The sequence below is a fragment of the Apium graveolens genome, chromosome 9 (assembly GCF_009905375.1).
Source record: "Apium graveolens cultivar Ventura chromosome 9, ASM990537v1, whole genome shotgun sequence".
Lineage (NCBI taxonomy): Eukaryota > Viridiplantae > Streptophyta > Magnoliopsida > Apiales > Apiaceae > Apium > Apium graveolens.
Window position 1 is genome coordinate 128,295,168 of NC_133655.1, and position 17,263 is coordinate 128,312,430.

The 17,263-nt window shown below is 39.2% G+C and overlaps 1 protein-coding gene and 1 non-coding gene across 2 annotated transcripts; one reads left to right on the forward strand and one right to left on the reverse strand.

Moving 5' to 3' along the window:
* Positions 1-6,213: 6,213 nt before the first annotated feature.
* LOC141688121 (small nucleolar RNA R71) lies at positions 6,214-6,320 on the forward strand. The gene has a single exon (XR_012561584.1). It is a non-coding gene; the product is annotated as a small nucleolar RNA R71 (small nucleolar RNA).
* Positions 6,321-10,175: 3,855 nt separating this feature from the next.
* Positions 10,176-14,808, reverse strand: LOC141685559 (uncharacterized). The gene is made up of 6 exons (XM_074490652.1): positions 14,576-14,808; positions 12,833-14,452; positions 12,147-12,472; positions 11,383-11,614; positions 10,799-11,181; positions 10,176-10,591 (listed from the first exon to the last, which is right to left on the reverse strand). Exons 1-6 carry the CDS (start codon positions 14,806-14,808, stop codon positions 10,176-10,178), a joined length of 3,210 nt encoding a protein of 1,069 aa, XP_074346753.1.
* Between the last annotated feature and the right edge of the window lie 2,455 nt (positions 14,809-17,263).

Sequence of the window (17,263 nt, forward strand, 5' to 3'; positions counted from 1 at the left end):
TGACAGCCTCCTATACGGAGTATCAGCCATCCCAGCACCCTCCTGAGCTCTAGAAGAACCAGCCTCATCACGCCTTGGCCTCGCCATGGTAGCACCTCGTGCTGGACGCCCTCCTGGAAGACGATAACCCAGCCCATGCTCATCGGGCTCACCACCGGTCCACTCCTGCATCGCATGCAGAGTCCCGGAATCAATAGGAGCGGCCGGCAACTGCAACTGCTCATGAGACGGCCACTGAACTCCAACCGCTCGGCACCGCTCGGCAAAGCTTGGTAACCGTAGATGCATAAGGGATGTTCATGTGTTTAGCTCCCCTCAAAAACTTCAGAATTCCTTGGTAGATGAACTCACCAAGGTCCACATAGTACTCCTCATTCAAAATTTCCCACAACAACTGCGCTCTCTCAACTGTGACCTCATATGCATGCGAAGTAGGAAAAATATTAGCACAAATAAAAGCATTCCATGCACGGGCATACCTATTCATGGCGATCGCCGGAAAGTGACGATACTCATTAGTTCCAGTCTTGAAGGTCCAAACTATGCCCGGCCTACAGAGAGTAGCACAAATCATATCTAAGTCAAAATCTTCAGCAGTCTTCTCTTTCCAGTTCTCCTCCGTGGACTTCCTCTGTATTGCCCAATCACACGGCGAATCGCCGCAGGGTGATAATCCACCGTCATCCCCCGGACCACAGAATACCCATTCTTCTCGGCCTTCGCGTTCACATAGAACTCGCGAACCACACTCATCGGCACTGCTTCAGGCGACTCACAAAAAGCTATCCACCCCTACTCAGCAATCATAGGTAACAACTCACCATCCCTCCCCGATGGAAAAAATCCCCTCTCCTTCAAAATTGGCTTCCCCAGAAGCCTAGTGTACTCCTCCTCAGCAGCCCTATCATTCAAACGAGGCCTCGTAGCAGTACCCCTCGAGGAATCAACAGTAGGGACAATGCTGCTGATATCGATAGTCCTTGTTCTCTTGGGTGCCATCGAAACTGAGTAAAAGTGCTTAAGATTTGTGTTTTTGTGTTTGGGAGAGAGTTTAAGTGTTGAAAGTGTATGGGAGATATATGGGATAGGTGTATGTGTATATAGGGTATGGATTAGGGTAGAATTTGATTAGGAGTGGGGTTAAAGGTTAAAATCATGGGATAATGGGGAAATAGGTCGTGGGTTTATGGGCTGTGTTTTGTGTTTTTATTTTTCTGATTTTTTTGGTTTTTTATTGAACATAAAAAAATTTCTCCCAGTCGGCCCCTGAGCGGGTGCTCAGCTTGCTGAGCGGTCGCTCAGCATAGCTGAGCGGACGCTCAGGGGGCTTCTGGAAATTTTTTTCCAGGCTCCATTTTTCTAATTTTTTTGTGGTTTTGGATAGGTTATTAACTTTTAAGGCTTCCTGTAACAACAAATCATGGGTTGCCTCCCACGAAGCGCTTCTTTTTTGTCATTAGCTTGACGTTGCGTACCTTCCTCAAGTTGACAATAAAACGGCACTAACCACTTCCCGGTTTGCCGTGTCCCCATAGTAGTGCTTCAAACGCTGACCATTAACCTTAAATGCTTGGTCCGGATCATTCTCAAAAATCTCCACCGCTCCATGTGAAAACACAGTTTTGACAATAAAAGGTCCAGACCACCTTGATTTCAACTTCCCAGGAAAAAGTTGGAGACGTGAGTTGAATAAGAGAACTTGTTGCCCCGGCACGAATAAATTAGGATGTAGCTTCCTATCGTGCCACATTTTCACCTTTTCCTTGTACATTTTGTTGTTCCCGTACGCTTAGAGTCGAAATTCATCCAGTTCATTAAGCTGAAGCATTCGCTTCTTTCCAGCCGCATCTAGATCCAGGTTCAACTTCTTCAACGCCCAATAGGCCTTATGCTCAAGCTCCGCAGGTAAATGACATCCCTTACCATACACAAGTTGAAACGGGGACATCCCAAGTGGAGTTTTGTATGCTGTTTTGTAAGCCCAAACAGCTTCATCGAGCTTTAAAGACCAATCCTTCCTCGACGGACAAACAACCTTTTCTAAGATGCGTTTGATCTCTCTGTTAGACACTTCCGCTTGACCATTTGTTTGCGGATGATAGGCAGTAGCAACTCGATGTTTCACATTATAGCGCTGCATCATAGAAGTGAACTTACGGTTGCAGAAATGCGACCCTTCATCACTTATGATTACTCGTGGCATTCCAAACCTTGTGAAAATCTGCTTATGAAGAAAATTCAACACTGCCTTTGCATCATTTGTTGGTAGAGCTTTGACTTCTACCCATTTTGAGACATAATCGACTGCCAGCAAGATGTACTAATTGTTGCAGGACGAGACAAAAGGCCCCATGAAATCGATTCCCCAAACATCAAAGACCTCGACTTCAAGCATCACATTTAACGGCATCTCATCCTTTCTCATAAGATTTCCCACTCTTTGGCAACGATCACACCTTAAAATAAACTGATGAGCATCCTTAAACAAAGTAGGCCAGAAAAAACCTACTTACAGAATACGAGCTGTCGTCTTCTCACCACCGTAGTGTCCACCATAAATTGTGGAGTGGCAGTCTCATAATATCCCCTCCGTCTCACAGAATGGGATACATCTCCTGATGATCTGGTCAGCCCCCTGTCTAAATAAATACGGTTCATCCCACATATACCACTTCACCTCATGCAGAAACTTCTTCTTTTAAGTTGTGGTCAAATTAGGAGGCATTATATTGCTGACAAGATAATTCACAATATCTGCGAACCATGGCTCTTCCTCCTGAACTGCGAACAACTGCTCATCCGGAAAAGATTCGTTGATCAATGTCTTATCATGTGAAGTAGACTCGGGATTCTCCAATCTAGAGAGATGGTCAGCTACTTGATTCTCAGTACCTTTTTGATCTTTGATCTCTAACTCAAATTCCTGTAGTAAGAGCATCCAACGAATAAGTCTCAGCTTCGAATCCTTCTTGGAAACCAAATAGCGAATGGCCGCATGATTAGTGAATACTGTCACCTTTGTCCCAATCAAATAAGATCAAAATTTTTCAAAACCAAAGACTATAGCCAAGAGCTCCTTCTCAGTAGTGGTGTAGTTCATTTGGGCCCCATTTAAGGTCTTGCTAGCATAGTAGACCACATGAAAGAGATTATTCTTGCGTTGCCTAAGAACTGCACCCACCGCATAATCACTCGCATCACACATCATCTTAAAAGGCTCTGTCCAATCCGGTGCTATAATAACTGGTGCAGTGATCAAACTCTTCTTAAGAGTCTCGAATACCGTTAAGCAGTCATCATCAAATTTGAAAGGCACATCCTTCTCAAGCAAGTTGCACAACGGCTTATATATCTTCGAAAAGTCCTTGATGAAATGCCGATAAAAACCCGCATGACCAAGAAAACTACGGATTCCTTTCACAGAAATAGGTGGTGGAAGATTTTCAATGACTCCCATCTTGGCTTTGTCCACCTCAAGACCCTTGCTAGAGACCTTGTGCCCTAGAATAATGCCTTCACGCACCATAAATGACATTTTTCCCAATTGAGGACCAAATTAGTTTCCACGCACCTTTTGAGCACTACACGAAGATTATTCAAACATTCATTATATGAATGTCCAAAGACGGAGAAGTCGTCCATGAACACCTCGACATTATTTCCAATCATGTCAGAGAATATAGCCATCATACATCTCTGAAAAGTGGCTGGTGCGCCACATAACCCAAACGAAACTCTGTGAAAAGCAAACGTGCCAAATGGACAAGTGAAGGTAGTCTTTTCTTGATCCTCTCGTGCAATACAAATCTGACTATACCCCGAGTAGCCATCCAGAAGACAATAGTACTCATGACCAGCCAACATGTCAAGCATCTGATCAATAAATGGAAGAGGGAAGTGATCCTTCCTCGTGGCCTTGTTCAACTTTCGGTAATCCTTGCATACTCTCCATCCTGTGACTGTTTGAGTGGGGATGAGCTCGTTCTTTTCATTTGCTACCGTAGTGATACCTCCTTTCTTAGGTACACATTGCACGGGGCTCACCCAAGAACTGTCATAAATAGGATAAATGATTCATGCATCCAACCACTTCAGAATTTCTTTCTTCACCACCTCTTTCATGATAGGATTAAGTCTGCAATGTTGCTCAACAGTTGGCTTACTACCCTCCTCTAGCAAAATCTTATGCATGCAATATGAAGGTCTGATCCCTTTGATGTCTGCTATGGTCCATCCAATAGCCGATTTAAATTCTCTCAAAATCCTTAAGAGATTGTCCTCCTCACTACCTGAAAGGTCAGATGCAATAATAACAGGTAAAGTAGATGCATCACCTAAAAAGCATACCTCAAGTGTTCGGGCAATGGCTTAAGCTCCAAGGTGGGTGCTTCCTCAATTGATGGTTTGAGCTTTCCTTCAGCATTTTTGAGGTCAGAAGCACCAAGAGATTCAAAAGGCATGTCTAGCTTTCGCCTCCAAGGAGAAGCATTAAGATATTGTAATTGCTCATTGCCATCCTCATCATCACTGTCAAAATCCCCCACTAAGGCCTTCTCTAATGCATCATACATTAGCATATGATCGAGTTCTGAAGTAACCGCAGAATCAATCAAATCCACTTTTAAGCACTCCTCATCTTCAGTAGGGAATTTCATTGCTTTGAATACATTGAATGCCACATCCTGATCCTGCACCCGCATAGTAAGTTCACCTTTCTGCGCATTTATCAAGGTACGGCTAGTAGCCAAGAAAGGTCTTCCCAAGATTATGGGAATCTTCTTATCTTCCTCGAAATCCAGAATAACAAAGTCTGCAAGAAAGAAGAGCTTATCCACCTTGACTAGCACATCCTCCACTATGCCTCTTGGGTAAGTAATAGGACGATCAGCCAATTGTAGAGACATGTAGGTGGGCTTTGGATCAGGCAAATCCAACTTTTTAAAGATCGACAACGGCATCAGATTGATGCTTGCTCCCAAATCACAAAGGCACTTGTCAAAAGACAACTTGTCAATGGTGCAAGGAATGGTGAAGCTACCTGGATCTTTAAGCTTTGGATGTAACTTCTGCTACAGCACAGCACTGCATTCTTCCGTTAGAGCAACGGTCTCAAGGTCATCCAGTTTCACCTTCCTTGAAAGAATACTCTTCATAAACTTTGCATAACTAGGCATTTGCTTCAGAGCCTCAGTGAAAGGTATATTGATGTGAAGTTTCTTGAACACCTCCAGAAACTTACCGAACTGCTTATCCAGCTTTTATTGTTGCAATCTCTTAGGGAAAGGTGGTGGAGGATAGAGTTGTTTCTCCCCTATATTACCCTCAGGCAGAGTGTGTTCAACAGTAGTCTTCCTTGGTTCCACCGCTTTCTCCTTTTTCTTAGCTTCTTCATCTCCAACTTCAGCTTCTCCTTCTTTTACTTTTTCATCATCAGCAACTTTTCCAGACCTTAAGGTAATAGCCTTGACTTGCTCTTTAGCTTCCTTCCTGCCTGGAACTTCAGTGTCACTGGGAAGTGTGCCAGGTTGACGATTGAGCACTGCATTGGCTATTTGACCAATTTGATTTTCCAAGGTCTTGATCGACACCGCCTGACTCTTGCACAACGGCTTAAGTTCCTCAAAATCAGCTCTAGTGGGTGCAGCTGCACCTCCCTGTTAAGGATATGATTGCCTTTGAGCATATTGTTGCGGTTGCTGGAATCCAGGTGGATTGAACTGCTTACTCACACCTTGTTGATATGGTTGCTGAATAGCATTCTGATTATTACCCCAGCTGAAATTTGGATGATTTCTGTTGTTAGGATGATAAGTAGCTGGCACAGGCTGCTGTTGTCGTTGATAATTGTTCACATACTGAACAGATTCGTTAACAAGAAAACACTGATCCGTAGCATGAGAACCTGCACAAAGCTCACAGACCATAGCTATCTGATTGACTCCATAGGTGGCTAGAGAATCGACCTTCATAGACAACGCTTGGAGCTGCGCTGCAATAGCGGTGGCTGCATCGACTTCCAGAATATCTACTACCTTCCCAGGCATCATCCTTTGAGTTGGGTTTTGATGCTCATTTACAGCCATAGTCTCAATAAGATTATAAGACTCAGTATAGCTTTTGGCCCACAATGCGCCTCCAGCTGCTGCATCGAGCATGGGCCGAGATTGGGCCCCCAAACCATTATAGAAACCAGTGATCACCATCCAATCGGGCATTCCATGATGTGGACACTTTCTCAACATCTCCTTGTAGTGCTCCCAAGCTTCGCATATAGATTCTGTAGGTTGCTGCGCAAACTGAGTAAGAGCACTCCTCATAGCAGCGGTCTTTGCCATTGGATAAAACTTCACCAGAAACTTTTACGCAAGATCTTGCCAAGTAGTGATGGATCCAGCTGGTTCGGAATGTAACCAGTCCTTAGCTTTATCCCTCAAAGAGAATGGGAAAAGCCTCAGCTTGATAGCCTCATCAGTCACACCATTATATTTGAAAGTACTACAGATCTCGACAAAATTCCTTATGTGCATGTTGGGGTCTTCAGTCGTAGCACCTCCAAAAGAAACAGAATTCAGCACCATCTGAATAGTGCCCGACTTGATTTCAAAGGTGTTAGCCTGAATAGCCGGATGAAGAATGCTTGACTGAATGTCATCAATTTTAGGCCGAAAAAAGTCCATAAGAGCTGGATCTCCCGGAACAATACGATCACCCATGATTACTGGCTCTTTCTGCTCACTTCCTGAATCCGAATCTTCAAAATCTATTTTCTCCGGAATATCAAGAACTTATTGTTAGGGCGAAAATACGCGCTAATAATACACGCAAGTATATGTGTTCGCAAGTAATATAGAATACTTTCTAGTTTGTTCCCACAGAGACTCAGACTAATTATGTTCAATTAAACTCACTCACCAATGTATGATTGCTTCTCAATGTTAAGACAATAACACTTAGAATTGATTAACTAATTATTAACTACAATTAACTACTACAATTAAGCACTTAATTATCATTTGAACTAACAATATTAAAACACTCATGAGATCACAACTTCATTACTACTTCCTTCAACAGTCATTGTTATTACCCTTAGCATGCAACAGTGATGATATTAATCGAATAACACAAAACTGATAAAAGCCAACTTTCATTGTACTAATACCATTCTACCAAACATCCACAATTAAGATAGAAGTTGAATAGGCATCAATTATGTTGAGTCCCTATATGTCTACAGAAATTGACAACATAATGATTTAAGAACGAGTTATTCCTTTTTATTACACAGGGTGACTAAAACGGTTAGAGTTACCCACTAATCATACATACTCGTACATGAACCTATGCTAGCATGGCAAAATCTAAATCTCAAGATCCACCGTCGCTTCACAAGAGATTAACACCCTATCTTATATGTTCGCGATGCACATAAGATGAATAAGCACAACATGTCATTCCCAATGGACTAACAATGAGATTTACAGAAGGGGGGTTGAATGTAAATCTCAAAACTTTTTCAAGTTTTGAGCAGTTTCTAAGGCTAAGTGTTTTAGTGAGCAAATGTGTGTGAATTGCTTGAAGCTGATACAGACAGATATATATTCAAACACAAATGTAAAGAACACAAAGAACTTAAAAACTTTTCTAGTGGATTTGTTGTTCCACCAGAGATGTGTTATTTCAGAAAATCTGTGATTCAAAGAATTAAATCACAGCTGCTTCCTAGTACAAACTAGATGATTTTCTCTCTGGATTTTCTAAACAGCTCTTGAAAATTCACATCTAATTACTAGCTGCTACTTGGTTTATATATCACCAAGTTTACAAGTGAAGACAAAACTGTAAAATATAATTAAAAAGGCTCTTCACATGTTTCTTCTTCATTTCTCTATCCAATGCAATTTGGGTTTAGCTGTTGATCTTTGACTACTCCCTTGTTTGCACCAGAATGGAAATGTTGCATTTTCTTGATTCCTCCTAGAGGCTTCCACATTCCAGTTTGTCTCTGTCAACCCATGTGCCTCTGTCAGCTTATGAATTGTCACTATCAACTGCTATTGATGTAACACCCCCTTCTTAAAATAGAAGGGAGATATTACTTAAAATCCAAAACCTGCAAACAGAGCACTAATATATTTCTAACAATAATTAAACAGTCTAAAATCTCCAAAATAATATTAAATCTCCAAAATGTCTAAACCAAAAATATAAATGCTGAAATCTCTAATAAGTAAGTATGTCTCAATAATGATGGAAGTCTGAAATCCTAAGAACGAAATAAAGGGAGCTCTCCATTCACACAGTCCCAGATTCCCCTAAGCACCTGCCAGAAAAAGAATACGGCATGAGCCAAACGCCCAGTACGGATTTGGAATACAATTTATAAAACAAAAGATCAGAAATAAATAATCAGCAATTTATAATAAAACAACAATTTTAAAAATAAGTAAGGCTGAAGCAACGAGGGGTTAGGATATTTCATACCGAGATCAGAACAGATACAAATACACACATCATAGGGTACCTAATGCGTGCAACAGAATGGATAACGTGTACGACATATACAACGTCACCATAAATCAAATCACAAATCAAACTCTGGGTGCACCCACGTATCCTGAAACAAATATCAAATGCGCAAAAGCTCTTCCCAAGAGCTAACAGAAGGATACACCGTGACCAATCACATTGTCACGGAAGTGTCATGTCACTGGTGCCGCAATGACATGGCTATAGTACCCCTACAGCTGGTTAACTCGGTATACCCTAAACCACACTAAGGGTCCAAACGAAAAATAATATTTCTCGCAAAATATAAAATCACCTGAGACAAATAATTCTGATTTCCAAAGCAGAGAATGTCATAAATAATTTTTGAAAATCGCATAAACAAGTATCTAAACAATTTTCAGAAGTTGAAATGGTCAAAGCAAATATTAACGGAATGAACAGAAAGTAGAACAGAATAAATCAAATAAATATAATGGACAACAGGAGTAGCGCTGAATAAAAGGGGACAGAATCCGTACCTCAAATATTGCAAACTCTAGTACTAATGAAATCTGCAAACGACACCGCTAAATTATTGCCCCAATCTATTTTAAAAGTTATAAGTTAAAATTATCACAATTATAATTATATTATAGGACTACACTATATAACATATTGACAATATAAATTACAGCACTAACAAAATTTTATAACTCCCTTATTTAATTATAAGATTTTATTTTATAACTAAACTGATGTAATTAAAATACCTCCTCGTTGTTTTCTAATAAAGTATAAATAATACTCTCTCTAGAAAGGCTAAACACATGTACAACTATGACTTCACTCCTGGATTATGAAACATAACCTTTATATTATTATTTAATCAACTCGCCAATCTGAATGCTAAGCCAATTCATGTCACTGTGCTGCATATTCTTTGGATTTATTACCATCAAATAGAATATATTTTTAACACTTAAAACATGATTTTGACTCCAACCTTACAAAACTAATGTCCTGATTTCAAGGCATAAACACACACGCAACACCCTTTTAAGTTAATAAAATAGTATCATCATAACCTACATTAATGCTAAGGCTTTTCAATTTTTAATACTCTAATATTACAACTTGTAATACATCATGTACCAGTCATGAAAATAACATGTCATGCTAATGAAGATTTCAATTAATGCTATAATCGTAATAAAGAATCTGCACAACTAGCATTATATTATTTAATTAATTACACAATACTATATTAGTAGTAATAGTAGTACCTGTTCTCGTCGTTGATATGAAAAAGAAACAGAGTGAACCACGAACCAACTCGGCGCCTATGTTTTCATTCTCCACATGCAATTTTAGGGTTTTATTATAACAACTCCATCTATGTTTATATACAGGGGTGCACTAATGTCCTACAACTAATAGAATTTTAATAAATAAAATTTCTATTATCAATCCTTTTCCTTTTCTAAATGATCAATATATTTAATCACTAATTCTTATTCTAATCTACTCTATTTTGTTATTATTATTATTATTATTATTATTTAATTATTATTATTATTAAATTATTAATATTATTCAAAATATATAAAATTTTATGTACATTACAGATATACCCCCTTAAAAATGGATTCCGTCCCCGGAATCAAACAAAACTAAATACTCGTACCTTAATCGAATAAATGCGGATATTTCTCACGAATAGACTCCTCTAACTCCCAAGTTGCCTCTCTCTCAGAATGATTTTTCCACAAAACTTTCACAAATGGAATGGCATTCCTCCTCAAAACTCGATCCTCTCGAGCTAAGATAGCCTCAGCCTCTTCTTCACAAGAAAGATCCTCTCTAATCTTATGTAATGGATATTGAACCACGTGTAATGGATGATATTTGTAGCCCCTCAAAACTGACACATGAAATACATTATGTACATGAGATAGTTGTGGCGGCAACGCAACTCTATAAGACACTTCCCCCACTTTCTCCATAACATCAAAAGGTCCAACATATCTCGGACTAAGTTTTCCCTTCATACCAAAACGCTTAACACCCTTACAAGGAGATACCTTCAAGAACACATGATCACCTGGCTCAAATCCCCCAAACTTCCTATGTTGGTCCGCGTAACTCTTTTGACGAGATCGAGCTTCCTTCAAACTTTCTTTAACTTTCTCTACCTTCTCATTAGTGATTCTAACCAACTCTGGCCCTTCAATGACTCTCTCACCAACCTCATCCCAACAAGATGGTGCCCTACACCTCCTACCATACAAAGCCTCAAATGGTGGCATACCAATACTCGCGTACCAACTATTATTGTACGCAAACTCAACCAGATACAGGTACTTGTCCCAATCATCTGTCCACTCTAACGCGCAAGCCCTCAACATATCTTCCAATGTCTGAATCGTCCTCTCTGACTGTCCATCGGTCTGCGGATGATAAGTTGTACTAAACTTAAGCCTCGTACCCCAAGCTTGCTGGAACCCCTTCCAAAAACGCGATGTAAATCTCGTATCCCTGTCAGAAACTATTGACACAGGCACACCATGAAGTCTAACAATATCTCGCTGAAAAATCTCTGCCAACTCATGAACAGGAGTAGTCTCTCTAATAGGTAAGAAGTGAGCGGACTTAGTAAGTCTATCAACAACTACCCATATGACATCATTCTTCCTGAAGGTCCTCGGCAAATGAGTCACAAAATCCATAGTAATGTTTTCCCACTTCCAGATTGGAATATCTAACTGCTGCAACAATCCACTAGGCCTCTGATGGTCTATCTTCACTTGTTGACATGTAAGACATTTTCCCACAAATTCTGCTATGTCTCCCTTCATTCCACTCCACCAGAAATGCTTCTTTAAATCTCCATACATCTTGGTGGAACCTGGTTGAATAGAAAATGAAGAACTATGAGCCTCCTTCAAAATTTCCTCACGAATCGTCAGGTCTGCGGGCACGCATAATTTACTACCCAACCACATCACACCCTCATCATCGACATGAAATTGTGTTTGCTTTCCACCTGCCACCTCGGATCTAATAGCTTCCAAACCTGTATCACTCTTCTGAGCTTCCTTAACCCTTGAAACAAGATTTGGTTCCACTTTCAAATTTGCAATGCTATCACTTGATCCTCTAACATACAACTCAACACCCAAGCGCTCCAAATCTGAAATAAGGTGCGGCTGAGTAATGAGAGATGCAACACTCCCCAAGTTCTTCCTACTAAGAGCGTCTGCCACTACATTCGCCTTCCCCGGATGGTACTGAATATTTGCATCATAATCCTTAAGAAGTTCAAGCCACCTCCGCTGCCTCATGTTAAGCTCCTTCTGAGTAAAGATGTATTTGAGACTCTTGTGATCAGTAAAGATGTCACAAGTCTCTCCATAAAGATAGTGTCTCCAGATCTTCAAAGCAAAGACCACTGCTGCTAACTCCAAGTCATGGGTAGGATAATTCACCTCATATGGTTTAAGCTGCCTAGAAGCGTAAGAAATCACTTTCCCATGTTGTATAAGAACACACCCCAATCCTCTCTTAGAAGCATCACTATACACCTGAAAACCTCCACTCCCTGATGGCAACACAAGTATTGGAGAACCTCTTCTTTAACTCTTGAAAGCTCTTCTCACGATCATCATTCCACTCGACCTTAATTCCCTTCCTCATTAGCTGAGTCAATGGTAAAGCTATAGAAGAGAAACCTTCCACAAAATGCCTATAGTAGCCTGTCAAACCCAAGACACTCCTTACCTCTGTCACATTGCTAGGTCTGGGCCAATTAGTAATAGCCTCGACTTTCGCAGGATCCAACTCAATGCCCCTACCAGATACAACATGCCCCAAGAATGCCACTTCCTCCAACCAGAATTCACACTTGGAAAATTTCGCAAACAACTTCCTCTCCCTTAAAATTTCAAGTACAGTACATAAATGCTCCTCATGCTCCTCTCTGCTCCTAGAGTATATCAAGATATCATCGATGAAGACCACCACGAATTTATCCAGATAATCATGAAAGACCCGATTCATCAAATCCATAAATACCGCTGGTGCATTCGTCAACCCAAAGGACATCACGAGAAACTCATAGTGACCATAACGAGTGCGAAATGCAGTCTTCGGAATGTCTTCCTCCCTAACTCGTAACTGATGGTAACCAGATCTCAAATCTATCTTCGAAAAATACTTCGCCCCTTGCAACTGATCAAACAAGTCATCAATGCGTGGCAAAGGATACCTGTTTCTCACAGTCACCTTATTCAACTCCCTGTAGTCAATGCACAACCTCATGGAACCATCCTTCTTCTTCACAAACAGCACAGGAGCGCCCCAAGGAGACACACTTGGCCTAATAAATCCCCTATCCAACAACTCTTGTAGCTGCTCCTTCAATTCTTGTAACTCAAGTGGTGTCATACGGTAAGGCGCCTTAGAAATAGGCTCGGCACCTGGAACAAGTTCAATAGTAAACTCCACATCTCTATGTGGTGGCAAACCTGGTAGCTCATCGGGGAACACATCTTCATACTCCTTCACAACTGGATAATCCTCGATGCGAGGTTCATCCTTCGATGTATCCTTCACGAAAGCAAGGTAGCCATCACAACCCTTAGATAAAAGTTTGCTCGCCTTTAGAGCGGAAATTAATTTAACCTCCCCTTTCGGCTGAGACCCTTGGTATACAAATTCTGGTTTATCTACATCCCCAAAGATCACCCTTTTTCCTTGACAATCAATTGTGGCACGATGTTCACTCAACCAATCCATGCCCAAAATAATGTCAAAGTCATGCATCTCCATCGGAAGCAAGTTAACCTTACAATTTCTATCTCCAACAGCTATCAAACACTCTCGATACACATCAGAAATACCAACAGAATTCCCCATCGGGGTAGAAATAGACATATGAGGATATAATAATGAAGGTGCAACGTCAAGATGATGAACAAACGATAAAGACACAACAGAATGGGTTGAACCAGTATCAAATAACACATAAGCATCACGTCTACCAACAAGAAGTGTTCCTGAAACGGTACCTGAATTAGCTGCTGCCTGATTTTCCGTCAATGTAAACACTCTGGCTGTAGGATTCTGCTGACTTCCACTGCCACTACTACCGCCAGCTCCTCCTTCACCAGGGTTGCGTGACACTGTGCAATCCTTTGCCCTATGGGACATGCTACCACACAAGAAACAAGTCCCAGTCTGTCTGTAACAAGCTCTATATGGATGATGTCCACCACATGTAGCACAAGAAGCCAATGGAATCATATTGGGGTTTCCCCCATATACTGAGTAACGGCTCTGCCCCTGCTGACGATTCTGCCACTGCCTAGACTGCTTCTGTCGTTGAAACTGCTGATTCTGATTCTGACCAACATACTGATTCCGGCCGTGGAATGACTGACCACCCCTATTCTGATTCTGTCCGCGCCACTGTCCCTGCTGACCATTCTGACCTCCATACCACTGTCTACCCTGTGCAAAACCCTGATCATCCCTAGTCCTCTTACTACCACTGTTAGACCTAGAAGTCTTGAAATCTATGCGCTCTTTCTCAACATCCTTTGCTGCATCAGCCGCCTCTGCCACATTATCAAATTTAAAAGAAATTATGGAACCCCTCAGATGACACTTCAACCCCCATTTAAATTTATCAGCCTGCTGCGCAGCAGTCCCTTCAACTGTCCCAGCAAATCCAGCCAACCTTATAAACCTCGCCATATAATCAGTAATGCTCTCATCCTGGTGCTGCATAATAGAATGAAACTCCCTCAAATAAGTCTCCCTATCAGCATTAGAGAAGTACTGCTCATAGAATACTTCCTTGAATCCCTGCCATTCCAAAGCCTCTGCATACTGCTCCCCTTTAGTAGCTTTCACTCCTCTCCACCATCTCTGAGCATCACCCTTCAACTTATACACAGCTAACCTGACCTTCTGAATCTCATCACAACCCAGTGCATCAAAAATCTTCTCGAGATGAACAATCCAATTTTCAGCATCAATGGGAGTCGGTGCTGCACTAAAAGAGTTTGGTTTCTGCTTCACAAACCTCTCCAACCATACAAATGGCTCCAGCTGATGGCCCTGACCATTCTGATTCTGATTCCCATTGCCATTCTGATTTCCTTGTCCATTCTGGTTTCCATCGTCATTCTGATTTCCTTGTCCATTCTGATTTCCTTGGTTTGCCAAAGCCTGCTGTACAGCCTGAGCCACTGCTTGCCCTATCATCTCAGTAAGCTGAGCGGGGTCAATATGAAAAGGATCACGTCTAGGAGGCATCTACAACATAAGATAGCGAACGAATGAAGATTACGAGAATAAATATGATGAAGCAATTACAAACAGATTTTAAAATGATGAAGCAGAATGAAACGATAAAGAGCATAATGAAACGAAATTAAATGGAACACCCATCCTATCGTCTACCCAAACTCACAGGTCAACCTAAGTAGGTTTTCTACAAGAAAGAACCTAAGCTCTGATGCCATCTCTGTAACACCCCCTTCTATTTTAAGAAGGGGGTGTTACAATTGAACTAAGCATCTGTTGAAGCTTTCATCCGTTGATGTCTTATCCGTTGAGGCTTTATCCGTTGAAGCTTTATCCGTTGATGCATTAGCAATTGAAGTCTTATCCGTTGAAGCACTTATCCGTTGATGGATATTATCCGTTGAAGCTTTAGAGACATCCGTTGAAGCTTTGTTTCTTATCCGCTGAAGGTCTTCAATATCAGTTGATACTTCTTCACTTATAAAAAATTACAAGGCATAAAATATTTACAATTAGCCCTCCTATTTGCATATCCACTAGTAGTCAACATGACTGATAATTTCCTACAACATCTAAGAATTACAACTTGAATCCAGAATGAAATGTGCTACAATACTAAACTTATTGCTAAGTAAAGCTACTCCTTCAACGGATAGCCAAGATGGTCTTATCCGTTGAGGCTACAAACACTAGATTTCTACTTAAGTGTTTTGTTTAACTTATCATCAAACTAATACACATATTCCTGAAAGGAATATGTCCTAAGTCCAATCATGTATTAAGATTTAGGAATAACTTCCTGTGTAATCTGTTTTGATTTCATTGATATTAATAAAAGACTTATTTTGTTTTTATTACGGGCTTTATCTATTTAAGTGTTTAAATAAGATATACCATAGTTTAGAGTAAAGCTTTTATGGATTATGATGAGATCATAATAGTGAGACCTAAAATATTTTTTGAACGATTTTTAAATTATATTAAAAATTTATTAAATTACATTAAATTAAGTAAAATAACTTATATTTATTTTTAATTTTAAAAAAAAACTATTACTCTTTATTAATAATCGAAACCATGTATAATTTGGTGTTAAAAGTAGCAAAGTACCTCTGTAAACTTTATTTTCTATAGTATTATTTTAAAAATAATTAAGTAATAGCAAATGACTTTAGTAACATTTATAAACTTTTAAACTCAAAATTATTGATTTAATGATTGTATTTGTAACTATCCATCAACATGTTTATTTACTTTAAATTAAAAAATATATTTTAACAGTAACAAATTTATGGACTATATTTAGATTATATTAAGTAATATTAAATTAAGTTTAATAATATCTATTTATTTTTGATTTGTAAATTAATTTTTATCGATAATTACGTAATATTAAATAAACTATATTGAAAAGGCTAATTATAAGATAATTATCAATATTAATTAATATTAAATTATCTAAAGAACAGATATTTGGTTCATAAGATAGAGATACAATTCATTTCACAAAAATAAAACTAATATATTAGATTTTTATATCAAGTAAAATAATGCAAAACTAGAATTATAGTGGGAAATTTCATAACTGATTCGATTTTTTTTAACCACATAGCCATTTTTTTCAAGTATCAATTTAATATTGATATTAATATATTAATTTTAATTCGTGTTTCGCACGTATTATGAATAATTTTCTACAAATATTAATTCGATATTTTTAATCCTGGGCCCGTGTTTAGCACGGGTTATCAACTATCTATACTAATTTTTAGGTCCTAAATCTTGGTTCTCACTACAAAATTATACAATTATTTTTAAGATTTAATGTAATAAAATCTCAACTACAAAAATTAACTTCTACTATTTGTAAATTTTATTTTCCTTCAATTTTTATTTGTTGTGGAACATCTAAGCGTCGGTTTATTTTAAAATAATCGTATTACTAAGTTAACATGTCAAATTTATATAAGTAAATAATTAGATGCATGCATAACTAGAATTATACGGTGAAATTTTAGGGTTACACTTAACTTCAATTTTTTTAACTATATATTATTTTTAATTTCGGGCCCGTGCTTGGCACGGGTTACCAACTAGTAACTTATAAGTTACAATGTTAATATTTTCTTGTATGACACTTTTCAACTTTAAGTCATAAATTACATTTTTTAATAATTGATATCTTTATATATTATTCGACGGAATATGTTAGTACATGAACACATCACTGTTTATTAAACTTATTTTCTATTTTGCATTCCATTACTTCGATGAGCCCTATGCCTACCATTGTATAACATGTGATGAATCAGGACAATCAAAAACATGAAAGGTCAATGACATGTTGGGCTTAGGGACTTTTTTGACACACTTGAATGAAAAGTTCATTTTTATAGTAGAGGCATTCAAAATCTTCCAAAAATGGCACATAACGCCACAAATTTAGGGTTCACCCCAGGCTCAG